The following is a 27,787-nucleotide window of genomic DNA, read 5'->3' as shown; positions in this document are numbered from 1 at the left end:
ACCTGGAAAAACTCAGCAGGTCTGGCAGCATCGGCGGAGAAGAAAAGAGTTGACGTAGATTGTGATCCCAGGGATAATCTAAAGCTAGGTCTCTGCGCTGGTGGAGGGTGTGGGTGAGTGCTGTAACAGGACTTCAGGGAAGGTGCCTCCAGATTCCTCTTCTTCAGAGGTCTCTTCGGGGCTTGATTGGAGGCCCTAGGTCATGGACTCTGTTGGCTGTTTGGCAGATTTGCCTGCGAAAGCAAAGATAAATAATTAGTGCATGGCAGTGGCCTGTGAAAGAGGACACATCACTTACGGCATGGTTGCCTGATGGATGTTGTACTGCTGGATCCTTACTTGGTAGAGCAATGCAGACCTCACCGTTAGCACAGGACTGGTCCAGATTCTCGCCAGTCAGCTGGATTGCTCTGTGTTCAAAATCCATGAGAACCTTGATTTTAGGCATTCGCCACTGGTCTGCAACCTCTCTCTTGTGTGCCAGCTTGTCCTGCGTGGATAGAGATGGAGGAAGTGCAAGCAGGACGCCTGCTGGGCCAGATGACAAGTATGCCTGGTCTGTGTGGGTGTTGAGTGATCCCATGCATAGGGTGAGCACAATGATGATGAGTGTGAGAGAGAGAGAGAGAATGATGATGTCCCTTGAACTGGCAGTGAATGAGGGCCCTATGGATGTGTGCTAGTTTTGAGCGTGAGAGTTGAGTGATGAAAAGAGTGACTTACCCTGGCGGAGCGGAGGAGATCATATATCCTCTTGTGGCACTGAGTGGCTGCCCTCTTCTGAAGGGTGTTGGCGCTGACCACTGCTTCCCAAGCTAGATTGGTCACACTGCCCATCTTGTGGCCAGAGCCAGGGTACAGGACATCCCAACGGCCCTCCACGACATCCAGCATTCTCTCCAGGGACCTGTCATTAAACCAGCCGGCTGCAGTCGTCTTGCCTTTTGAGGACCATGCCTCCTGGGCAACAGTGGAGAGCTGGAAGCAATGAGCGCTGTGCTTGCGGCTGACCTTTAAACATGGCACCAGACATGATGTAATGGCGGGGTGATGGCGTGCGGGTTAATTTGGAGCCTGCTTGCCATGGAAATGGTATGTTTACCGGGAGTGGATAAATAACGAAGTGGGCTCAGTGTGATACGGTGTGAAAACCCACCATTGCCATCGGCAGGCAGCATACCATTTTACCTGCCTGCTACTGCACTTAGTGCAAATTTGGGGAAATTCTGCCCTGAGATACTGAGGAACTATATGGCTATTAGGGGAAGTAGGCTTTTGGGTTTTGTGTGGTTTTTTTTTTGGATAAACTTCTCCCTCTGGGTTCATAGTTTCTGCTAATAATAGATAACCTTTAAAATGGAGAGTTAAAGCTAAGCAGTATGGCTGCAACTGACCTGGTTTTTTTTACAGCAGCTGTCACATGATAAGACTTGGAGCTTCATGTTAACAGTGTAAATGTGATTTGTGTTCAAATCATCTATATTGGTTCCAGAATCCTTGGATGAGCTGACTGACCTGGTGGTAAAGCTGTTCGCTGAGGTGGAGAACAAATGTTTACCTGTCCCTGAATATACTGAGCATCCTTTCCAAGAAGAGCACCTTAAGGTAGTTATATTTATTTTCCTCTTTGTAAATTTTCCCAGCTATTAAACATTGGCGATCTGTAAGAAAATAAATTCAATCAGCAAACTTTACAGTTCTAATTGGACAAGGGCATTTTTTAGTTTGCTTCACAGAATTCTGAAACTTATGGACTGAAGCTTGGGGTTTTGTGTAGAATTTTCAATACAGTTTGCAAAATAGGCAGAGATTGGTTGTAACTAATATTTAGCAGAGAATTGCAAAGTCACAAGGCTAAAAAGATGTTCTGTATTAATGTGACAATTTTAATAGAAAATGTGTTGGTAAAGCTTTGTCAGTGCTCACAACTAGGAATCTAATATGAATTATTATTCAGGAGCTTATATAAATTGATGGATTGTTCAACATTCAAGAATAGATGTAAAGCTGCTACTTATAGCCTCAAAAACTTGCACCTTGTGTGCCATAGAATTTGAACACATGGCTGCACACTTAATGCCCAAAAGAGAAGAAATGAATTAACATTTGAGGAATTGCCTACTTCAAAAATTAGGTCCCTTAACTTGGATAGTTTTCCATAATGGATTCATCTCATACATTTTCCAGCATAACTACTACCCTGAAGTGATGTACTGGTACAGCATTGCAGCTGCCTATATTTAAGTGATATACAGTAAAATTCTGTAAACCTATTCTACATAAGATTTGCAATTACTGCATTGCAGTTATATAGTCATGTCAAATTATAAAAATTCAAGCAGTGAATGGAAGTATTGTTTTCTATATTTTGTCATATTACTCATTTGGTGTGAGATTTCCTCTATGCTATATTTAACCTTTAACAAATTTAATGGAGCCTTTTGAAGAAATGCCTGATTGGATAAATAAAGGAAATCAAATAGCAGTAGTGCACATGTTTTTCAAAAGGTGTTTGATAAGGGGGCAAACGAGCTTGTCAATACTTTATTCCTTTGAAAGTGAGCGGGCAGGTAGACAAAGCCTAAAAATGGCCAATAGTATTTTTGAGTTTAGGAATTGGCAAAGACTAAAAAAGTGATCAATTTGTAAAGACAGAAGTTGGACACCAGGTAAAGTATTTTGTGCAGTTTTGGGTGACTCATTATAGAAAGGACTTTAAAGCCATAGAACATGTAGAGTGTAGGTTTATGAAGGTGATGTCTGACATGCATGACTATAGTTATGAGGGGAGATTTGAGATACAGGGGCTTTTTGCACTGAATAGAAAAGACTAAGGAGATTTCATAGAGGTTTTTAAATATTGAGGTGTTGATTAGGTGAGTAGGGAAAAGCTGATTTCTTCAGGTTCTGGGAATTGGTAACAAAGCATTTAGTTCAAAATAGTCACTTGGATGGAGAAAGGAAAGGAGAAACTTTTTTATTGAGTTGTTGGATCATAATGCTTTTTGCTAAGTGTGGTCAAATTAGAGTTTGCTACATCCTTTAAGGAAAATCAGATAAATATTAGAATTAGAGAAAAGTACAGAAGTATGGGGAGATGAGGAAAGTGGGGGATTAGTTTTTAATTTAATTTGGCTAAGAGCTGGTGCAGATATGATGGCCTAAGTTACTACTTTCTATGCTGTACTTTTTTTATTGTGTGCCACATCATTAACAGAACTCCAGAAGAAAATGCTTGCAAGGTAATTATATTTCTACAAAATCTTGACACATTACCTCCAACCGTCTTCACTCCATAACCTCACTTATTCAGAAGAGCTATGACATGCAGAAGTTGCGCCTCAGTGACCACCTCTATGAATCTTAGTTAATGCTTGTTTTGCAAAAGTGAGGCCAAAAGCATTGGTTCATGTGGTGTTGTCTGCCCACCCCACCTTCTCTTGCCCTGTTGGAGAATTCCGTATTCAGAAATGTTTGGGTCAAGCGGTCCGACAAATGGAAATTATTCAGGACACAAGATGGGTGCAAATGAAGGCCACTTGAGACATTTTGACTGTTCCTGAAAGACCTTACTGTTACTACCCCAGTCTCTAGTGCATCCAACAGTTGCTTAAATGTTTGTTTTTTGTTCACTATAATATGCAGAAGTCCTCTTCTCTGGGGTCTTCTCTTTTAGCTTGAATACATTCCGGACATCAACCATAAGTTTATCTTCTATTGTTTTGAAACTATTCCTATTTGTATCTCAATTGGGGCTTCACTTTTTTCTCCCTGCTATTATACCATTTTATGTAGATTCTAAATACACATGATCTCCTTTTGAAAGATCAGAAGCTTATGATTCCCGATTGCTCATAACTCAATTTTCTGACACTAGAGACCAATGACGCAGCTTTTCTCTGAACCACCTTTTTATCTATATTTTTTCTCTTGGTGACATAACAGGACAAATTATTTGAAGTATGGTCTGACCAGAGTGCTATATTGTTTAATCATGATTTTCCCCTTACATGTGCTTTACTAATTGGAACAAAGAGAAAGAAACTGCATTGATGTAGTGCCTGTTCCACCCCTCTGGATAGTCTAAAGTACAGTCACTGTAGCCAGATGAAGGAGCAATTCTTGTGTACAGCAATACAATAAGTGATTGGTTTTGGTGGAGTTAGTTGAGAAGAATTTTGGCCAGGAGACTGGGAAACAACTTAGTATTCTTCATGTAGTGCTTGAGGTCTTTGAGACAGTACTTCTTAGAGTATAGCATTCCCTCAGTGATGTGCTGAATTATTGGCCAAATGTCATTCTGAAATTCTAGACTGGAACAAGAAACTGAAATCTTTTGACTCTGAGTGATACCACAGATCAAACTGTTTTTGGCTGTGTAGCTCAGCATTCTGTTTATTTTGTTGAGTCTGCTAAAATAACTGAATCACTCCAGTTTACCTTCGTTTCTTCTATTTGTATCGTAATTCTCCTGTTATTTTTTTTCCCTCCTATGTACGGTACTTTGCAAGTGTCATCTTTCATTGTTGCACCCACTTAGATATTTTGTCTAATGAATCTCACTTTGTAACTCAAGTTCAAATGCCCTTTCTAGTTTGGTGTTTGTCTAAATTTGCATTTAGCCTCTGAATCCAAGTTATTAATGTAAATTGTGAATAATGAAACAGTGGGGCAGCTTACTACATAAACTTCCAGAGAGAAAGAAACATCACAGAGTTAGCAGCAGTAGAGACAATATTCTAGCACTAAACTGTAAATGGTGAATTGGTTCAAACAGAATCCCTTTGGATTGAACTGAGAAATGCAATGATGAGTCCAGTTAATAACAGTATATTGGAAAATGCTGGACAGGGTCAAAGCGATTTGTAGAGAAATTATAGAAGCAATGCTTCTCCTCTTGTTCCTACGCTGCTCTGCTGGGAGCTCTCTCTTGGAGTTTCTTCTTTACCCCTCTTTATCTACATGCTGCTCCTTGGTGATGTCTTGCACGGATATGGGGTCTGCTTCCACATGTATGCTAATGGCATGCAGCTCCTTGGTGATGTCATGCATGGATATGGGGTCTGCTTCCACATGTATTCTAATGGCATGCAGCTCTAATTTCCACCTGTCAGCCTTCTCCACTGCCTTGGTACTATCAGACATTTTAATCTGGCGTCCAGCCTTGAATGGATTGAATTTTCTCCAACTGAATTTTAGGAAGACTGAAACCATCACCATTGACCACCAACACAAAACTGAAATCTTACCATCAACTCCATCCCCCTCCTTGGCCTCTATCACCAACTGAATCAAACTATTTGTGACCTCTAAATCCTTTCTGACCCTCAACTGAGCTCCTCTCCCAAAAGCTGCCTTCATTCAGTTTCATAACTTTGTTGGCCTTCACCTCAGTCCATTGCCACTGAAACCCTCAATCCATGTTTTAGGAAGAGGACCCATTCTATTCAACTCCTCAAACCTGTTCTACCATTCAATCAGATCATGGCTGATCTGTAACTTGCCTCCATCCATCTGCTTTGACTCCATGTCCATTTATACTATTGTCCAGCAAAAACCTGTCAGTCTCAGATTATTAACTGAGCCAGCATTTAATGCTCTTGTGGGAGAGAGTTCCACACATCTGCTACCTCTTTATGAAGAAGCAATTGTTAATTCCTTTCCCAACGGTTCAGCACTAATTTTAACATTGTCTCCAATCCTAAATTTCCCCACCAGTGGAAACATTTTCTCGCCTATGCTACCAATTCCTTTCAAAATCCAGAAATCTCAATCCAATAACCCCCTTAACCTTCTATATTCTAGGGAATACAAGTCTAGTTTATGTACTACTCCCCTCATAATCTAACATTTGAAACCCTTATTGCATTATACAGTAATTATTCCAATGCCAATATATCCTTTTTAAGGTGCAGTACCCAGATCTGTACCTAGTACTCCAGAGGTGCTCTAACCACGGCTTTTATAGCTGGACCGAAACTTTCATCGCTTTCTACTCTAGCTCTCATTTATAAAGACTCACATTTTATTAACCTTTTTGATTCATTTTTATGCCCAATTTATACAGTTGGTAATCTGTATCACCCAGTCTGCCTTTGGCTTCCCTGGGAAGTTGATTTGTTTTGTGGACCCTCTCTTTCCAGTTTGCAAGCATGACCATGAGCTTCCTGTTGCTTGTCATTTCAATTCTTCACCTTGCTTCCACTCTGATCTTTCTGCCCTTTGGCCTGCTACAATGTTCCAGTGAAGCTCAATGCAAGCTCGAGGAACAGCACCTCATCTTTTGACTCAGCACTTTACAGCTTTCTGGACTTGCTACCGAGTTCAATTTTAGGTCATAACTTCTGCCCATTTTGCTTTGTGCTTTTTATTGCTAGTTCAGTTCTTCGCTTGATTCTTTCTTAACCCTTTTACTTTGCACTCAGACAGCTGCTATCCTGTCACTCAGACCTCATCTAGACACATCTTTTGTTTCTTGCTTGTGCCATTACCACTCTTTTGGCTTTAGTACCATGAAATCTTTTGTAATTTAAATTGTCCTGTCCCTTCTTCCTCTCTAACTTTCCTCAGTTTTGGTGAAATTGTAGCTGTTTCTCTCCACAGGTGCTGCCTGACCTGAGTATTTCCAGCATTTTCTGTTTTTATTTCAGGAGTGGAATTTTACGCCCCCTCCCGCTGGTGGGATTTTCTGATCCTGCTGGAGTCAATGGACTTGCTGCATTTTCTGGCCCTGCCCTCACCGTGATGGGGCTGTAAAATACCACCCCAGGTTTCTAGCATCTGCAGTATTTTGCTTCTCTCCCTGTCAGTGTTGTCCATAATATTAGAAATACAGAGTCTCATTCCTTCAGAAGTTAATTTGTGTTGGAGATTTAAAGTATATATTTTGTCGTCCTTCTTCCCTGCTCGCCCCCTTACCCATCTTTCTTTTCCAATTTTTACTTCGATTTAAATCGTGTAAAGAAAGCAAATTATACTTCCTGGTTAGACTCTGCGTGCCTGTGAAGATTCTTCAGGCTGATTGATTGAAGAGCCTTCCTGTTGCTTGTCCTGCTCACAGAAATGACAGATGTCCTGTCAAGGACACTACACTGGATCAAATGCTGGCTAAAAGCCAGTCTCCATATCATATTATTCAACGTTAACTTCTGGAAGTTTTAGCCTTTCATACAATGGCATGCTTGTAACGAATACAGTTTATTGACTGTATAATGCTTGAAACCATTTTTCAATGGGAATTAAAAAGTCTGGCATATAAGCCCACAAAATGTGAGAATGGGCTCCTTTAAAAACTGAATCATAAAAGCTGTGTTCCATACCCAGCCCTCCTCTTCATTGATAAGATGTTGAGGAAAGTATGGCATAGCAAAACAAATTGGGACATGTTTAAAGCGCTCCTTTGTAGTTGTACTGGTCTTCATTGTCATCATGTTTAGAATAGATTCACCTGCAAGACTGCATTTTGTTACAAAAAAGGCTGATCACACATTTTATTGCTGTACGCTCAGCTATTGCACATACATTGTGTATTTGTGTTTACAAGAGTTTTGTTGCTTGCATTTTTGTTTGCATTTGTTGCATAAAGAAATGCAACAAAATTGATTTGGGAGAGCAATGTGTGCATTCTTGCAGAAATGATAACTTCAAAGCATTTATGTTTTTTAAAAAAAAGCTTTGTGCGTTACATCTGAAGCTATCCTTAACGAAACAAACATTGTGAATTCAGACGACAGCTATTTGTGTATGGGAAAATTACTTATGTTTTAAAAACCGAACTGTATATGTGCAGGAGAAATTAAAATCCAAATTAATATTATAGAAATCACTAATGGAACTGATTAAAATTATTTTACAGCAACTATATAAGGTGGTACCTATCAAGGACATCCGGAATCTTTATGTCACTTTTCCTATACCAGACCTTCAGAAATATTACAAATCAAATCCAGGCCACTACCTCGGACATTTGATCGGCCATGAAGGACCAGGGAGTCTCCTGTCAGAACTGAAATCCAAAGGTAATACTGAATGTTATACCTGGGAAATGTACACCAGTAATTTTTTTTCCTTTCTCCACACCGCCCCCTTTTTTATTAGGTTTATATGTACTGTTGAAGTTTTTTTTTGTCAGCTACCAGTGATGCCTTTTGAGTTTTCAATGGACATGTCAGGGTATTAGCTTTTTTCTTTTTTTTAACTTGTCCCATCCCTCCCTTTTGCAAGGAGACACCTGGTCTCTGTTTCAATACCTCCCCAGTTCAGTGTGACTCATTTACAAGTTGGATTATTCAGATATTAAAAATGCTTGTTTACATTTGAGGCAACAAAAATTGAGCAAAATTCAGAAGTTTGATTATAAGGAACTCCAAGTTTCCCTTTCTATATATAGTTTAAAGATCTGTTTTATGCCTGGTTCAATTCTGCTATCTTCCCTCATTCTCGTTCTTTCTCTCTTTACTCTCCCACACAACTAAAAGGAAAGCATTCAGCTTCTTAGTGCTGAATGTTTGTTCATCGTACGCGCACAAGTGGACATTGGTGACTTGCCGGTTTATTTTCCTGTCCTGAAGCCTTGTCAGGATCGAGAGCTAACAGTGTGACCAGTATACAGTTCAAACCCTATTGCCCTGTAATATTATACAGCATGTTAATGGATTGGTATGCTGAGCTACTACATTCTGTTGTGTAATATTTTATAGTGCATTAGTACATCAATGCATTATCCTATAGTATGTTAGCACATCAATACATTATGCTGTAGTAGTGTCATTTCTCAAACCATGCAGTAATGCATCAATATTCTCGCCTATAACATTGGATTGTGCTGTTGTGCAAGACAATGTGGTGCATCAGTTTGTTGTCCTAAAGCACTATTTCGTTAACTGTTTCTAAATGTCGAAGTGTGAAATGCTAGCATTTCAGTTCGTTTCTCAAAATATCTAATGTTGTTTTATTTATTATGGTGACTCTAGAGAATCATGTAGATTTTCAAAGTGAAAAGATTTAATTGCTTTTTCTCTTGCTTTCCAGGTTGGGTTAATACTCTTGTTGGAGGGCAAAAAGAAGGAGCTAAAGGTTTTATGTTTTTCATCATTAATGTGGATCTTACTGAGGAAGGGCTGGGTAAGTACAGGATTCATTTTAAAAGCAACTATGATTATGTTCTTTTTAAACTTCTGTTATACTAGAGTTGTAAGCAGCCTTTCTGTTTACACTCAAATAATGCATGTCAAAAGTTTAGTAATGTGCTATTCCCGTTTTTAAAAAAAAATTAGAAAAATTAAATCTGTTCCAAGGCAGGGATGCCATTGGAGTGCACTTGGCATCAAGGTTGGCAAAAATGAAGCTGAAGTTGTACTTGATGTGAGATGTACCCCAAGGTTTACAACTTTTTAGAAACTTGCTCAAGTATTTATTGGTTTGGAATGCATAAAGGTAGAGTTTATGGGAACTGATGTTAGGACAGCATTTTTTTGTTAGCTAGAAATTACTGGCACATTGAGTGTATTTGGACTGGAGTCATGATTTGATTTGAAAAGCTAATATTCCAAGCAGGAGGATCCGCTTACTTTCTTACAAGGAAACAACATGTTCTGTGTACACTTAAAAAAAATGCAAATGAAAGATTCAGGGATTTGTAATTCATGCTAGTGATATGTAACTTTGTCTTTTCTTTCCATGCTATTATTTATGCAGTGCATGTTGATGATATAATTCTACACATGTTCCAGTATATTAATAAACTGCGTTCAGAAGGGCCACAAGAGTGGGTTTTCCAGGAGTGCAAGGTAATGACCAAAACCTGTCTTGATTTGATCATTGAACTCTTGCAAATCACATATTAAAAGTGAATCCGTAAAACACTGCAGAAAGTAAACAGGGAAAAGACCTACACTGATGCTCAATGGGCAACTTGAGAAAATAAAATAACTTACTAAATAATATGGATCAGAAATTGTGTTCTGCTACCCTTTGTGCTGCTAATATTTCACTTTGGGTATAGAACTGGTACCACTAATAATATTTAGTAATCGGCTAGCGAAGCACGAAACCTTTTTACTCAGGGAACTATGTAGAGGAGAGGTAGGGATGTGTTTGCAACATTGCAGATGCACACTTTGGTCAGACTTTAAGATTGTTTTAAAAAATGAATTAACTCGATTAGGGGTTGTATTTATTCATGAAAAGGGATATTTTAAAAAATTTAATGTTTATTCAAGCATGGAAATAAAGTGGTATTTACTATAATTTGACAAGATAGTGTTATATTATCCAACCCGGATCATTTTCCTTTATAAAGATATCTGTATAAACAAAAACAATTTGAGGCTACCTTGAGGTAGTTGTGAATTGATTGAATTGTTTTGCCATCTCTTCTTCCCCCTTCGCGTGCCCCCAACTTCTACCTGAAGGTATTGACTCTTGCTGGAGTGTGGTTCTGAGGGTGCCAAATGCCCTGTTGCCTTACCAGAGTGAGTGACCATTCTTGTGTGAGGTTAGGCAGTGAATGTTGATGGGCAATTTATTCTATTTTGGCTGCAGTGTGTCCAAGCCTGGTGTCCGGTCGTGCATTTTCCAGCTGGGATCAGGGATAGCCACTGGGATTGGGAAACCACAACTTTTTTCCCTATCGTGAGGCCAGCTGCTGCACCCTTCCCATCACCCCACCTAAACTCAGACTATTTGGCACAGATCTGAGCTTTCCAAGCCTTTGCAACTCATTTACACAATGCATATCAACTGAACTATTGGGTCACAGCAATGAAATGACAGTCTAACTTGAGAATCACTATAGCATTTTTCTATTGTTCAATGCTTTTTAATATTTGGGCTCAGGCTGTGACCACTATATTTGTTTCCAAATGCTGCAGTAATTGAAGCTATGAATATCTTAAGTTCCTTCAGCAAATGACTATTAATAGCTTTTTATTGTTAAAATTTAGGATTTGAATGCTATGGCATTTAGGTTCAAAGATAAAGAACGACCACGTGGCTACACCTCAAAACTTGCTGGCTCGTTACATGTATGTAAAGATTCCTTGTTTGCAACTATTTTAATTTTATTTCTCTATTTTAATATTGTTCTCTGCAGTACTTCTTAAAAATTGTTGTTCTAAGATTAGCCACTTTTTTATAACCCTGTTGCTTTCAGCAAGTGTAATGACAAATGAGAATGCCACAATAAAGGAAGGACTAGGGAAAAGGTGAAATACTTCAAAGTACTTCTCCCATGACCTCTGCTTTTAAATCTACTTATCCCTAGCAGTTGACAGGTTTGATGGTTAGTGAGTATAGATGCCTCCAGTGCTGTCCCTATTTGAGATCATTTTCATTCTCTCTGGCACTTAGAAGTCACTGCTTAACACCATTCTTGCTGAGCACTGATTTACAATACATTGTTCCCAAGCAGCATGTGGAGGTGATTTATTGGGAGCCTTATCAGGGTGGGGAGTATATAGAGTTGTCACTTGGGATAAATACTTCACTTTCAAAGTATGTTACTCTCAAAGTAACACTTTACCCTGATTTCTACTGTACCCTGGCCCTGGATAGAACAAAATGGGTATCATTACTGTTAGAAACTAAATTGTTGTAATCATAATAGCTCAAAGGATAACATAAGAGCTCCTTTTAAATTGGAAAGATGTATTACCTATCCCTACACACGTGTATCTAGGTAGAGATTGTTGTACCTGACAACTCGGAGCTGTGGGATTCTGCCTCCTAATGAGTTTCATCGTGAGTGTTTTGGGTGGATAAGAGATGAACTTAGAAAAGGTGAAGTTGTTTTTAAACATACTGATCTTGCGGTGGTGGTCCATTTCTAAACATGGTGTAATGCGAATGATGGGATGCATATATGCTCAGAGGGCTTCTCATTTTGGTCTTGCCAAGAGGGCCCATAGAGCAGAGATTTGGGCGCTTCCAACAGCAAGAGATTATATTTTATGACTGTAGATTGAGCAGTGCCTAGCCATGTTTTTGTATCCACTCGCTACTCAGCAGCAGTCGGGGTACAGTCCACATGATGGTAGGTGGCATAAGAGAGACTGAAGAGAGCTTTTGTTTTCTCGTCCAAATCTTTGTGCTCACAATTGAACACAGTGTTAAATGTGATTGAGTAAACGATAACCATGACATCAACTGTAAATTTTCAGCATACTATGTGTAGCTTAACAAAGGTAGCTTGTGGAAGTACTTCTATTAAAGCTATTACATGCCCATTGTGCTAATGTTGCCCAGTGTATAATCTGTGCCATTTGTTGAATAACTCGTTTCATTTCAATTTAGGATTTTCCTTGAAGGAAATGTAAAAGCACTAGAGTGCTTGGCAAAACCCAAATTCTTTGCATGGAAGTCTGAAGCTTTTACCAGTATTTTGCAATTGCATTCTGAAAATTTGTCCCCTTTTGCTGTGTAAACTGTAACTCACTGTCTTTGAAATTGAGCGTGTACAGCCCATGGTCGATTTATGTTCATTTCTTGCTGTATATTCATATAATTTTTTTTAACGTTCCAGTACTATCCCATCCACGAAGTGCTTGCAGCTGAATACCTGCTAGAAGAGTTTAGGGCTGACTTAATTCAAATGGTCCTGGAAAAACTTAGACCAGAAACTGTGCGGTAAGTTTACTCTTGTACTATTAGTGGTTGCTTTTCCAATCTTCTGGCATGAAAGTGTGAAATTAAAAAAATGACTCCTATATTGTGTTACTGAATCAGCAGATGTTTTGAAGTTAATCATCTCTCAAAGGTGGCCCAGTAACTTCCAAATCAGCCATTTACTGATGTTTATAAATTTTCCTCATCAGTGAATGAATGTTGCCAGCGATTCATTACATTTGCACTTGCCTATAGACTTTTTATTGGCTTTTATATGGTACATTCCTGTTAGCCAATCATCCCAAAATACAGTTCATCTGCAGGGTATTTGGAACTTGTGTGAACAAGACAAGCAACATTGTGTCTCCATAAATTGGTTGTAGAATTGTTACTGAGCAGCACAGTCTGAACCAGCAAGTGTCAGTTGGAATATTGAATTCGTTGTCAATGTCGGAAAGAAAAAGATTTAACATTTTAAAAAATATTTTTGGAGAAATATCTCCAATAATTGAAAGGTGAAGTAATGAGACACTCTTCTTGTAAAAGTTAATTTACAGCAATTGTTTGGCAGTAACTTTTCCTGCTGAGTTTAGTGCATATGTATGAGGTAAGTACAGGAACTTCATGACATTCAATGTTCTTGCATGATGATGCCATTTTTCTCTCAGCTTTTGGAAGCTCAGGGCATCTTGAACAGTGACATCTGGATTTCTGCATTTAACTAAATGTGGTTGCAGAAAGTTGCTGTCACTTTGTACATAGGCTAACAATGTTAACTAAATCTTTTTTTTAATGTTTTTTTACTGTAAAATTCTGTCTTACCTTGAATTTGAGGAATCTGATAGAAATTTAATTTGTGTGGCAGCTATCAACCACTGAGCTCTCAACTGCTCTGATTTTAGCTGGAACATTCTGATTTTGCAATCCTGGTAAAACCCTGTTATGATTTTGAAGTAGCATTCCTGAAATTTTTTAGAACATAAGAAATAGGAGCAGGAATAGGCCATTTGGCTTCTCGTGCTTACTTCACCATTCAATAAGATCAGGGCTGATCTGATGGGGGCCTCAACCCCATCCCCACCTCCCTTTTCTGCCTGCCTCCATAACCCTTGACTCTCTTGTAGATCAAAAATCTGCAATTTAAAACTGCCTTTCCAAGCTTAAAGCTATTCATCCCGAAATTAGGATAAGTTGGGAAATTAAGAATGCCAAAATTTGCGCTCTCTTTGGTGCCCACACTTATCAGGAGGATAGATACCTCTTTATTTCATGGTAAATCATTTAAAACAATCAACACAGATGTTAATCTCTGGAAGTGATTGGGAAGAGGCAAAAAAAATGATCACGAACCAAACAAATGCTTAAAAAGTTTAAAATGGATTTGTGACGACCATAACAATATGATATATTAGAAACAAATAATACAAAAATGAAAAAGTTTATTAACTTGCAAGTTGATAGCACTGTGTTGCAAAATAATGTCCCTAATTTTGTGGCCTATGTTCTTAATTTTCAAGCTCACAGCTTGCGAGGAATTATTCTAAGTTTATCAGGATTTAATTGTGTCAGCCTCTAAAGATAAGGGATAACAAGAAAATGTGTTAGATTTTCAGTCAGTGATGGGTACTGTTGGTTATTTTGATTGCTTTGTCCTCCAAGGTTTTTACTAGCTACCTGCTGCTGCAAGATCCCACCTGCAACTCTAGAAAGGAAGCATGTGAGGATTGCTAAATATGACCCTTGCAGCCATGAATGCATATTTTGCACTGACATTACTACTTCTTTGTGATGCCCCATAATACATATAGTATGATGTAAAAATTTGTTCTCTGGACAGACTTAAGGGCTGTTTCATGCCTTGCATTTGGATGATTAAGACTTTTGGTTAGTTTGGAAAAGAGCTGCAGATTCTCCTTAAGATGTCAGCAGGCCAACATTAGAATGATTACTCACGTGTACTATCAGTTAATGAAGTACAGTTAAACATGAATTTAACAGTACTTTTAAGCTACTTTGCAATAATGTAAGGTAACAACATTTAAGGCATAGCTGTGCCTGTACATGCTAACGTTTTGCATCATTTGGCTACATGATGCCCATTATCTGCTTTGAAAACCAAATCCAGTTCTTTAGTTTCACAATTTTAAATGCATTACAGAAATTCCAAAAACTTTTGAGGCAATTTTCTCAAGGACAGTGTGAATATTAAAGAGAATGATTTGATTTTTTTTTGTTTCAAGACACTCGAGTATTTGCAGTATCAATGTCAATTTTGATGTGTTTTTATGGGGAGACAGTAATCCCCAGAATCAGTTAACTCTGTTGTCAAGTTGAGCTGGGCCATGTTTGCATTTAGAATGTGATTAGCATAATTGTGTTAAATAGCCTGAACTATTTATTATGAAAATTCTAGAAATAAATAAGTTGCCTGGAATCTGCAGGCCTTTGCCAGATGAAAATTCCAAAAATAGAAGGGTCATTGTGGTTTCTTGAGTGTAGACTTGTGCTTGTACTAATTAATGAACTAAATAATCATACTCATTAAACACATTATAGCAAGTTAAATGTTTTCTTTTCAAAAATATTGAATACCTGAGAATAAGAGATTCTGTGGTGCAGGTTCTCCTAACAGATGTACATGAAATAAACTTGGACAAGGTTATACTACAAGATTTCTCCTAAGCCTTCATTGCAATCAGAAACCAATTGTCACTGCAACAGAGTGGTGGGGATTAGAAGAATAATGGATTTTGTACTGGGGCACTAGAGGGCACTTGTTCAGATTTAAATTTGTCATCTTTTATAAGAGAGTTGTTGATCATGCACTCTGCCTGACGAGTACATGCTTGTAATAATTGCTGGGTGCAATGACCTATCAGTGTCTTCCCATTTCTGCAGTACAAAATTTCAGTGTGAAAAGTTGATGTGATGCTGAACCTAACCCTGCATTGCCAGAAGACTGGAACATGGATGGTGATTAATTAAAGATGATAGTATTCTAATTCAATTTTTTTTTTTTAAATCACCACATAATGGTAAAAGAGCCAGTGGCATAGTGTATTATTGTGACCTAGAATGGAATTCTTGAAAGAGTATTGGAAGTGAATTTAATTGTAACTTTCAAAAGGGAATTGGATAGATACTTGAAGATAAAAAAAATCTGCGGGGCTGTGGGGGGAAAGCAGGTGAGTGGAATTAGTTGGATAGCTCTTTAAATGAGCTGGCAAAGGCATAATCGGCTGAATGGCCACTTCTGATGATGTATCACTCTATGATTCTGTAACAATTGTTTGCTGTAGTCAGAGTATTCTTCCTGACCGTAATGACTGGACTATTCTGTCACTGGGTTGGCTTAAAGGTGAAAATCCTCGAGGCTCTGATCAACCCAGTTTCCGCCAGCAGGTCACCAAAACTTAGTTTAGTCCCCTCTGTGTTCCCTAAATGTTTTGTCACAATATAAAACTCTGTGCTGAAATCTACTGCAAATTAAGTTTAGTTTCCCTTGGGCTGTTTTTATGAGATAGTGAATCAACCATCACTTTTTGTTGCAGAAACTGCATGTTGTCAGCACAATTTTAGCTGGTTGCAAGAAAGCTTCCATAATACACACTGTGATGTTTCCAAATTAATGTGGCATGCAGGGCATTCATACAAATGCTAAAGAAATAATTGAAAAAAGACTAAAATTAACACGATGCATTGGGTGAAAATGCAAGCTTCTTGGATATGTTTCCTTTTCTACCAGCCTGTGCATCCACGCAATTGATTTAGGTAAAATATTAGTATAAAGTAATTTTATTAAAGTTATATTTTGACTAATTTTTAGGCAGTTGAATTATTTTTTAAGCCGAAAATCATATTGTTAGATGACTGGTTAATATGCTGTTAGAGGTCTGGTAAATGTGCCAGTATGATGAACCATGCAAAGATGGCACATGGATTTAATTTTCCTTATACACTCAAGTTGTTGATCGAGGGAGGTACCTGATGAAGGTTTGGTGCTTCCCATTGGGATTGGGGAGAAACCCCCCTGAGGTAGCAGGAGTTAAAACTTTATTTTCAAAAACCTTGCCCTGCATGCGAGATGGGATATATTTTTTTAAGTTATATGAGCGAACCTGCAACTAAAACTAGTCCTGTTCACACCAAGGGCTTTTGTTGCACAAATTTTTAAGAAATGTTTAATGATTTAAAAATAAAAACATATCCAGCACAATTTGAATAAAGCTTTCACTGTCAGAAGAGCAAAATCAGAGACACAAAAATAATAAAGCAACCAAGAAGCTAGAACCATAAAGTTGAAAGTTGAGGTATAACATGGTAAATGTTGAGGGTAGAAAGGGCCAAATTACCATTGGTAATGTGACTAGGCTGGCATTCGGTTAGGGAGAAAACAATTCACCCTGTTCTACCTGCTTCACCACACCCTGGTTGTAGGCAACCAAACATCACAATGATACAAATATATGATCAGGCAGTTCAAGAAAATTTTAAGAAATTGGGAAGGAGAAAATGGAGTAGAAGCCTTGAAGCAAGCTTTGATTATTTTATAGTAGTGGGAAATGGAGCCTGTCACTGACAGCTCTATGCCACAAATCAGGAGTTTTGTACAGGGGGTCTCCCAAGTACAGTTGGGTACAATAATGAAGAAAGGGAGTCTATATTGTCAAAAGCTTGAGCAGAGAGTGCTCTGGTCTACCTGTAGACTCAGCCATATTTGACACCAAGAGACTGGAATGCAGCTGTAAAAAGTTAAAGCCCATGGAATAAAAGGGACAGTAGTAGCATGGATACAAAATTGTCTAGGTGAATACAGCATGAAAATGATGGCACAAATAGTACAACTTTCATCAGAAGCCCAAAAAGAAAGTGAAAAAGTTGCAATACTGTGATAGATTTTTGATTGGCTGTTGTGGAGGTATTTGGTTGTCAGATTTAATTTTGAGCTTATTCACATTATCTGCTTTAATTTTTGCTCCAATCCTTCAACATATATGTGTAGCCAGCATGGACATGATGGGCCAAACTGAGTTTTGTCCACCTTGCTACTGAGCTAGCAACTGTGTTCAGTTTTCTGCAGCCTTTACATTATAGAACAGTTACTGCACAGAAGGAGGCCATTTGGCCCATGTCCATGCTGGCTGTCTGTAAGAGCAACCCACTTAGTCCTATCCCCCACCTTTTTCCGTGTAGTCCTGTAATAATTTTTCTCTTCAGATGAAGACCGTGGTTGAACCTGCCTCCATGTTCTCTTGCAGTGCATTCCGGAACCTAACCACTTGTTGCATAAGTTTTTCCTCCTATTGTCGTTGCCTCTTTTTTGCCAAATACCTTAAATCAGCATTCTCTGGTTCTTGATCCTTCCAACAACATGAACAGCTTCTTCCTATATGCTCTGTCCAGACGACTCGTGCACCTCCTATCAAATCTCCTCGTAAACTTCTGTAAGGAGAACAGCCCCAGCTTCTCCAATCTATCCATGTAACTGAAGTTCCTTCTTCCTGGAACCATTCATTCCCCTGAATCTTTCTACATCCTCACTAATGCCTTCGCATCCTTCCTAGTGTGGTGCTCAGAATTCGACACAATACTCCAGTTGAAGCCAAACCGATGTTTTATATGGGTTCTTTTACTTCCTTTTGTACTCTATGCCCCTATTTAGAAAGTCCATTATTCCATGTGGCTTATTAACAGCTTTCTCAACCCGCCCTGTCACCATCAGTGACTTATACTGCAGGTTCTCCTGCTGCTGCACCCTCTTAGAATTGTATCAATTATTCTATATTACCTGTTCTTGATCGGAAGAACAAATGTAACACTTCACACTTCTCTGCATTAAAGTTCAGCTGCTACTTGTCTGCCTATTCCAGCAGCTTATTCCTTTTAGAAATCTATCACTATCTTCCTCACAGATGCGAATACTTCCAATTTTTGTCATCTGCAAGTTTTGAAATTGTGCCTTGTATCCCCAAGTCTAGGTCATCAAGAAAAGCAGGGATCCCAACAGCATTCCCTTTGGAACCCCTCCAATTCGAAGAACCATTCATCACTACTTTTGTTTCCTGTCATTTAGGCAATTTCGTATCCATGCTACTACTGTCCCTTTTATTCCATGGGCTTTAACTTTGCTGACAAGCTTGTTATGTGGCACTTTATCAAATTATTGTGTGTATTGTTGGAGAGTTCAATTTCTTTTCAATTGTGTGAAAGACTGCGTCTGGAACACTTTCCTGGCACAAGGGCAGTGACTCCGAGCCCAAAATCTCTGAACTCAAATTGTCACTTTCAGAATCAATCTGGCCATTTTTGCTCATATTTTGCTATCATCATAATGAGGCTAGCAGCACTCAATGTTAATGCAAGATACATTTGGCAGCAACTTCTGGCGTCTGCATATGCACAGTTAAACGCAGACATCCTGAAGTTACTGTCAAAGATAGTAATAGATAAGCTGAACTTTTCCACTAGTTCTGCACTAAAAACAACTTTAAAAAAAAAAGTTAGGGTTGTTGCTTTCAGAAGTGAGTGAGTTTTTAAAGAGTATAATAAGTTATGGTTACTGCCAAACAACATGAAGTTTACAACTTTAAAATTAATGTTGGAGATATTAAAAGAACTGAAGTAATTTTTACATTTGCCGGATTGTATGCCGTGAGCATGGCCTCCCAGTCCTTCCTGTCCTCTATCACGGAGGTCTTAGACGACAGTACACGGGAGAGCCTGAACAAACTGCTAACTCCTGACGAACTGACTAAGGCCCTTGAGTCCTTCGAGAAGAGTAAACCTCCCGGAAGCGACGGCTTGCCGGCGGAGTTCTATTCGGCTCTGTGGGACTGGATCGGCCCAGACCTGCTAGAAGTGTACGAGAGTATGCTCCTGGCCAGCAGTATGTCAGAATCCATGAGGAAAGACATTATCACCCTCATCTACAGGCACAAGGGGGGAAGGGAGGAAATTAGAAATTGGCGACTAATTTCACTGTTGAATGTGGACTATAAGATTCTGTCCAAGGTCATTGCCAATCGAGTCAAATCCGCTCTGGAATTGGTGATCCACCCTGACCAGACCTGCACTGTGCCGGGCAGGAAGATTTCTGACAGCCTCGTGCTGCTCAGGGATACGATTACCTATGTACAGGACAGGGATGTGGATACCTGCCTCATCAGCCTGGATCAGGAGAAGGCCTTTGACAGAATATTGCACACCTACATGGTGGATGTGCTCTCCAAAATGGGGTCTGGGGAGGGAATTCGCAATTGGATCCAACTGCTCTACACTAACATTAGTAGTGCAGTCTCAATCAGTGGGTAGGAATCAGATAGCTTTCCGATTAAATCTGGAGTCAGGCAGGGCTGTCCTCTCTTGCCTGTTCTTTTCGTGTGTTGCATAGAACCCTTTGCGTCCATCAGGAAGGATCCGGGCATAAGAGGAGTGATGATCCTAGGCAGTGGAGGCACTCAGATCAAAGCCTCCCTGTACATGGACGATGTTGCCATCTTCTGCTCGGATCTGTTGTCGGTGCGCAGACTGATCAACATCTGCGACCAGTTCGAACTGGCCTCAGGATCGGTCAGCCCAGTTCCCGAAGAACATGGCCTCGCTCTTCCCACGATTAACCTTGGCTCCTGAGGCCAGTTCGAACTGGTCGCAGATGTTGATCAGTCTGCGCACCGACAACAGATCCGAGCAGAAGATGGCGACATCGTCCATGTACAGGGAGGCTTTGATCTGAGTGCCTCCACTGCCTAGGATCATCACTCCTCTTATGCCCGGATCCTTCCTGATGGACGCAAAGGGTTCTGACAGTGAAGGGGACAAAGGATCGGTCAGCCCAGTCCCAATTTTTCCACGAGGGACGGCACGGTCCAACTACTTGGAGCGTTCCGCAGCAGCGTGGCCAGACCCATCCTTCGCAACATCGGGGACAGGTAGAACCTCAGCACGTAGTGACACTTGGTGTTTGCGTACTGAGGGTCTACGCACCGCTTGATGCAGCCACACACAAAGGTGTACAAGCCTCTAGATAAAGGGGGAAAAAACGTGCCCAACATTGCCCTCATACTGATGGCCACCTTTGTGTGTGGCTGCATCAAGCGGTGCGTAGACCCTCAGTACGCAAACACCAAGTGTCACTACGTGCTGAGGTTCTACCTGTCCCCGATGTTGCGAAGGATGGGTCTGGCCACGCTGCTGCGGAACGCTCCAAGTAGTTGGACCGTGCCGTACCACCTGTCCCTCGTGGAAAAATTTATGCAGAGAAACAGCTTTGACCACAAGTCCATCAGGCAGTGGTCGGCACGTAACGTCTTAGAGGCCCTGAGGGAAAAGGAGAGGGTGGATCCGGTGGGATGGTTCCCCGAGCAGACTGTCAAAGTCATTTGGCAGAATGCCTCATCGCCAGAACTTTTCCAACAAGCACCAAGACGTAGCTTGGCTGGTGGTGAGAAAGGCCCTCCCCGTTAGATCCTTCCTACACGCCGGGAGTCTCACCCCCTCGGCACGTTGCCCTTGAGGTGGCTGTGGTGGGGAAGAGACCGTTGTTCACCTTGTAGATTGTGCCTTTGCAAAGAAGGTCTGGAGAGAGATGCAGTGGTTTCTGTTGAGGTTCATCCCGAGCAGTTCTGTGACACAGGACTCTGTGCTCTACGGGCTGTTCCCAGGGACACACACTGAGACAAACATCAACTGTAGCTGGAGGATCATCAACTCGATGAAAGACGCTCTCTGGTCTGCCCGAAACTTGTTGGTCTTCCAGTGCAAAGAGTTGTCCCCGACCAAGTGTTGCAGACTGGCACATTCCAAAGTGCAGGACTACGTGCTGAGGGACGCACTAAAGCTTGGGGCAGCTGCCGCAAAGGCGCAACGGGGAAGGGTCGCTGCCTAAGACCTTTCTGCCACAGTGCACCGAGGGACTGGGAACTGTGTAGAGCCCCTCAGGCTGTACAGCTCAAAATGAATGTCTGCAAATGATTGTAATATTCATTGTTTGTACTGATGCACCTTGTGATACATGTTGTAAAAGTTGAACCTGATTGTGCTTTTGTAATGGTGATTTTGAAATGGTTTGGAATGTGGTTGAAGATATTTTATGAATAAGTATATTTTTGCAAAAAAAAAGTAATTTTTACATTTAGGTTCTGTCCATCTTTTATCCCCCTCCCTTGAATCCCATCTGTATTTTCCAATCTTTATTTCACTTTCTATAAATCACTTAAATCTAATTTATTTAAATTTAATTTATATTTCCCACTTTACTTTCTGGTTTGGACTGTGCGTGCGTGTCGCTGTTGCGTACCCATCTGAGGTATGCCACAGCCCCACACCGGAGATGAGGAAATCTCTGCTGCCAAGCCCGCAAAACTCTGGGCAACTGTCAGTGAGGTGAATGATGAGCACCATTCCGTTGCCACTGAGAGCAAACTCCAGGCTGCTATTGTGGTTGCGGAGGGTAGCCGAAGTGAAAGATTCACAGGGTAGGTAATTAGACTTTTTTGGAAATGCTGCAGGACATGTGAACTGATCTCAATTGAGTTGGATAATAGACAGCTTTGTTTTTTGCAGGTTTTTGACTAGCTTCATTTAGGCACCTGGTTTCTTTGCAATAAGGATATAATAGGATAAAATAGTTATTGCTAGTCTAATCAAATTCTTTTCATTACAGAGAACAACATTTTTTTCCTCGTGTTTCTCGCCATATTCTATTTGAAGCACAGCATGCCAAAATCGAAGCAGTGATAAAATAAATATAAATTCTAAAAGGAAATATGGCCACCAGTTTGTCAGCTCCATTGCTGGCCTTTATTATCATGGAAATTTCCTTCCTTCCTCCCACCTCTCTTTCTCCTCCCCGCCGCCAAACATTCCACTATTTTTATACGTGGCTAAATACAAGCATGGATCACAATCACTGGGCATGTTGTAATTTGATTAGACTATTTCCATCTCTTAACACTTTTTTTTTCTCAAAGTTTGCACAGTGACCAAGCGGTTTAACAATACAGACATGAATCACTAGCTTCAAATTTCAGATTATATTGCATCTGAATCAATGATGCTAGTCACTAATTCTTTCATTTCAACTGTGCTTCCCCCTAACAGTGTGGCAGTGGTTTCTAAATCATTTGAAGGACAAACTGACAGAACAGAGAAATGGTACGGCACACAGTACAAGCAGGAAGCCATTGGTGCTGATGTCATCCAGGTGGGCAAAACACCCCTAGAGATAATGTCAATTGTTTTAGTTGAAGTCTGGTTCTTTTTAGTTTCTCAGTGCACACAATAATGTTGTTTGAAATGTACCAATTTCTGTTACACATTTTACACTGGACAATTTTCGCGCACAGTTCCACAAAAAAATAGTTATGGAATTGGAAAACTATATATCCTAAAATATCTTTGAGTTTGGTTGTGCAATAAACTGCCAACTTGAGGAAAAACAAATAATGAATTTTTATGTCCTTTTTAGGTTGCAGGAATCAAAATGCTAAGTGCTGCCTTTATTTTCCATCTAATGCAGCCGTTCATATCTTAACAAACGTTGATGAACAGCTAGAAAACTTATAAAATATATATGGAGCATAAAAGCCAGCAATTTAATATACAATTTTGTAGTCATGAAGATTAATGAGATTTGGATGTGACGTGCACTAAACACATTGATTTTATGTGCAGTTGCAGCATTTTTTGTAGTGAGGGTGGGGCTGTTTAGTTTTTTCCTAATGGCATTCTTGAATACACAACTTGCATTTAAAGACTGTCTTTAGGATGTTCTGCTAAGCCACTTTCAGGGAGCTTTCAGTTGTAAGAACAGACTAGAGGATTGCTAAGCAATTTGTGGCCCAGTGTGATTTAGTCTTTTCCCTCTTTTTTTTTTCTGTGCTCATACCATTGAGGACATGGTGAGAAGTATGGAAACAAATTTTGGAATTAATTTTAAAAATTTATTCTTTAATAGGATGTGGGCATCACTAGCAAGGCCAGCATTTGTTGTCCATCCCTTATTACCCTTGATTTGAATGGCTTGCTAGACCATTTCAGAAGGCAGTTAAACGCCAATCATGTTGCTGAGAGTCTGGACTCTCAAATAGATCTGTGATACATCTATCCTATGAGTGCAGAGTTACTTTTAAATTTAAAAGAAAATCTAATTTGGAGGAAAAACAATAACCTTTATCAGGTTTTATGACAATAGAATAGGTCTATCACAACCTACTGCAAAGCCATGATTTATACCATCCTAATTTCTCACTCTCGTTCAGTGTGCCCTTTGTGTTGCTTTAACACAATGTCATATGTAATGCTGCTGAATTCTGTCATGAGTGGTTTAATGACTAGTGAGGAATTGAGATGAAGTAGAATGGTTCTAATTTATTTTTCCTCTGTCTAATCTGATGCTGGGGTTTTTATCAGGTGCATTCCTGCCTGTGCTCATATACCCAAGATTTGTTGTTCTTAGCTGCCGAGGATTGCTAATTCACTGGAGTCTTAGGAAAAGATAAGACTTTAAAATGCAATATTTACACGTACCATGCAAACCCAAAAAATAAATGGAATAATGTCAAGAATTCCAAAATGATGGTGGTAGTTATTGACACAACTTGCAGTATTTGTAGTTGAAACATGTGATGTGAAACCTATAATGAGATAATTATTATAAAAATGAACAAGCTTCCTGGATCACTGCAATATATGTCAAAGTAAGCTGGCTGGAATGAGGTCTGTCTTTCTGCTCTTGGTACTATAAGATAAACAGTTTAGACCTGAAATAATGTCTGTACAGTGTCATATTTCAAGGAGGACTTTTGGACAATGGCAATGTGTTGACGTAAAGCTGAGATGAAAGAAGATAGGGAAATGTTCTACTGCACTTGACGTTTTTAAACCTCAAGGTCTGGCTTTCTGCTGCCTCAGCAAAGAGGAGCCTATTATCAACCAAGGCCAGGAGGTCATACAGTTGTCCTCCTAATCTCCTTCATGATGTTCTGCATTTAAGCAGCCTCACACAAGTCAGTTTCCAATTCCAGGGAAACTATTGCATGGTTTTGGTTTTCTGACTGCTTAAGGCCCCATCTGTGTTTAGCCAGGATCTGTTTTTTTTTTTCAGATGATTAACATTGTGAGTAAGGATATTTAATCCAAGGCTTTGGATGACCTTATACTTGGCCACCAAAAATATGCTTTCCAGATCAATAGCCTAGTAATGTTCTCAGATCTGGTTTACAGTTGTGCTGTAAATTTAAAAATGTAAGAGTCCACAGCATCCCATTATAAAATCTGTTTTTGTCTAAAGTCAGTAGAATATCCTTATCTGGTCTTGGAATCCTATTTTAAAGATGAAATATCCTTCACCGCACAAGGAGTAAATACTAATCCTAAAACTAAAAAAGGGTCCCCCTTATCCTCACTCTTCACCCCACTAGCCTCTGTATTCCAAGGATCATCCTCTGCCACTTTGCCAACTCCAGCATGATGCCACCACCAAACGCATCTCTCCCCTCCCCCCTGCAACATCAGCATTCCATAGGGACAGTTCTATCCGTCATGCCCTGGTCCACTCCTCCATCACTCCTAACACCTCATCCCCTTCCCATGCAATCGCAAAAGGTACAACACCTGCCCCTTTACCACCTCCCTCCTCACCTGTCCAAGGGCCCAAACACTCCTCCTTTCAGGCAAAGCAGTGCTTCACTTGCACCTCCTTTTAATTTGGTTTAATGCATTCGCTACTCCCAATGCATTGGGGAGACCAAATACAGACTGGGTGACCGGTTTTGTGGAACACTTTCTGTCTATCCGCAAGCATGATCCAGACCTTCCTGTCGCTTGCCATTTTAACACATTGTCCTGCCATCGTACCCGCATGACCGTCCTTGGCCTGCTGCAATGTTCCAGTGAAGCCCAACGCAAACTGGAGGAACAGCACTTCTTCCGATTTAGGCACTTTATAGCCTTCCGGACTTAACATTGAGTTCAATAACTTCATACCATGAACGCTCTCGCTCTTGCCTCCATCTCAACCCCCTTTTTTAATCCCTTTTTTATTCACTTTTTAAAAATATTTTCTTTATTTTGTCCCTTTTTTAAAAATCCTTTTTTCCAACCACCCCCCTCCAACAACAAACAGGGCCATCTGTCACTTGTTCAGTCTGTTCTTTCACAGAGCCCTGATCCTTGTTCTGCCACTAATACATTCTGCTTTCTCATATTTATGCCACCATCAACACTTTCTTTGTCTTCAACACTATCATTAACACTCCCTTTGTCTTGTGCCCATGACCTCTTTGTCAATCTCTCCTTAACCTCCACCTATTGCTGACCTATTCTGTTTTACCTACTCCACCCCTCTCCAACAGTATAAATTCCATCTCATTTCTACTTCTCTAGCTCTGAAGAATAGTCATACAGACTCGAAACGTTAACTCTGTTTCTCTCTCCACAGATGCTGTCAGACCTGAGTTTTTCCAGCATTTTCTGTTTCCATTTCAAATTTCGAGCATCCACAGTATTTTGCTTTAGTTTTAAATACTCGACTATGCAGTTTGCAGTAAAGAAGTTTCTCTTTATTCTTACAGAAGTGGCAAAATGCAGACCTAAATGGGAAGTTCAAACTGCCGGTGAGGAATGAGTTCATTCCTACAAATTTTGAGATTTTACCTTTGGAAAATGATGCTCCACCATTTCCTACTCTTATTAAGGTAAAGAAATGTGCAGCGGAGTTGAAAAATACGGTGTGCATGTAATGCAGTTTTAATTTATGTAAATTTGTTCAGCTGATTCGGTTTTTTAAAAAACCGTGCTGTCAATATTCACTGCACGAGCTGACGCGCATTACTGTTTATTTCATTGTTCACTCTGCTGTAGGAAAAAGTATTGACGCAATGGTTAAATCAACAGTTATTCAATAAGAAATTAATACATATTTTATGCAACAGTCAGACTTGAGGGTACATTTCAAAAAAATTAAATCTGGTTCCCTCATGTTGAGAACTTAAACATTTAAATGTTCATTACTTTAAGAACAAACATTAAAACATGGAAGCTACTTTTTATTTCACTAATGCTGTCAGGAATGAATGCATCTCTGATTACTTTGGGCCTCCAGCCAGAGCAATTGTCCAGCCATGTTTGTTCAATATTTATTTCTTTTACTGCATGACTTTTAACCTTTTAATATGCAACCTACTACAGCAGGATGCAATTAAAAGTACTTGATATATTCAAATAACTCTTAGCATTACACTCCAAGCCTAGCACCTTTTAAGGCAGTGCGTGACAATGCACATGTAAGCCATTAGGGTTGCATGCATTGCTCAATCAAGATATGACATTATATTTATTACCATTTAGTGTGTTCTTAGGTTGCCTGAAATGACACCATAAGCATGATTTAAGAGAGAGAATGTTAACAACACATGCTCTTTCGCTCTCTGGCCAAGTTTTGAGTTTATTCATTGGCCTGTAGACCATGGAATGTTTTCATTTGTATAGTGAGTTCCCAGAACTACTCAGTTCAATGATGTAAAACATACTTTCATTCGTCAAGAGGGCTGGTCTAAGCTTCTATCCTTGTAGCTCAGCAGTATAGAGATTTTAGAGTTGGTGGTTCAAGGCACAACTGAAGCTGGGAATGTGACATTCCAGCAGTGGAACATTAAGATCCTATGTGAGAACAGGCTATTTCACCTCTCATATTTTGCTTGTGAAAAATCATATGAGCTGGAAATTTAAACCAGCTCCGTGATCGTGCTTTTAAAAACCTGCATTTATATCGAATGAAATATGAAGGGATTTTTAACGATGGTGGGAAAAATGTTTTGAAAATATGTAAAGTAATAACCTAGAAATTCTGGTAATGATAGTGAGGTGCCTGCCATGTTTAAAAAGCTCAAGCTGAAATAAAAGTTTAAAAAAATATAACTGTCATCTAATCCTGGTGATATAAACTGAACACCCCATTAATCAAGTGTGTAAATAAAATAACCTTTCTTCTGATCAACTCCCTGGGATGTAGCAGTAACTTTTCAAATGAATAAAACATGATGGGAGATGATCATTAGGCCCTTCAAATTACACAATAAATAGCATATTGTGGATTCTATGCGGGTTGCTTAAATCTTGGAGATCATGACGTACTCGTAAAGATTCCAAAAGTTGTTTTAAGTTTTGTATGGATTTTAATTCTTGC

At 39.7% G+C, this 27,787-nt stretch overlaps 1 protein-coding gene across 2 annotated transcripts in view; it reads left to right on the top strand.

Moving 5' to 3' along the window:
- Positions 1 to 27,787, top strand: part of ide (insulin-degrading enzyme) — a 119,335-nt gene that overhangs the window by 28,517 nt on the left and 63,031 nt on the right. For both annotated transcript variants that reach the window (XM_078564953.1, XM_078564951.1), the window contains exons 6-13: positions 1,493 to 1,605; positions 7,856 to 8,018; positions 9,031 to 9,123; positions 9,697 to 9,788; positions 10,944 to 11,024; positions 12,521 to 12,624; positions 22,702 to 22,804; positions 26,175 to 26,297. In XM_078564953.1, the coding sequence (XP_078421079.1) occupies positions 1,493 to 1,605; positions 7,856 to 8,018; positions 9,031 to 9,123; positions 9,697 to 9,788; positions 10,944 to 11,024; positions 12,521 to 12,624; positions 22,702 to 22,804; positions 26,175 to 26,297 (872 nt within the window). The remainder of the gene's footprint in view (positions 1 to 1,492; positions 1,606 to 7,855; positions 8,019 to 9,030; positions 9,124 to 9,696; positions 9,789 to 10,943; positions 11,025 to 12,520; positions 12,625 to 22,701; positions 22,805 to 26,174; positions 26,298 to 27,787) is intronic.

Source organism: Cetorhinus maximus, chromosome 20 (assembly GCF_964194155.1).
Source record: "Cetorhinus maximus chromosome 20, sCetMax3.hap1.1, whole genome shotgun sequence".
Lineage (NCBI taxonomy): Eukaryota > Metazoa > Chordata > Chondrichthyes > Lamniformes > Cetorhinidae > Cetorhinus > Cetorhinus maximus.
This window is presented reverse-complemented; position numbering and strand designations above follow the sequence as displayed.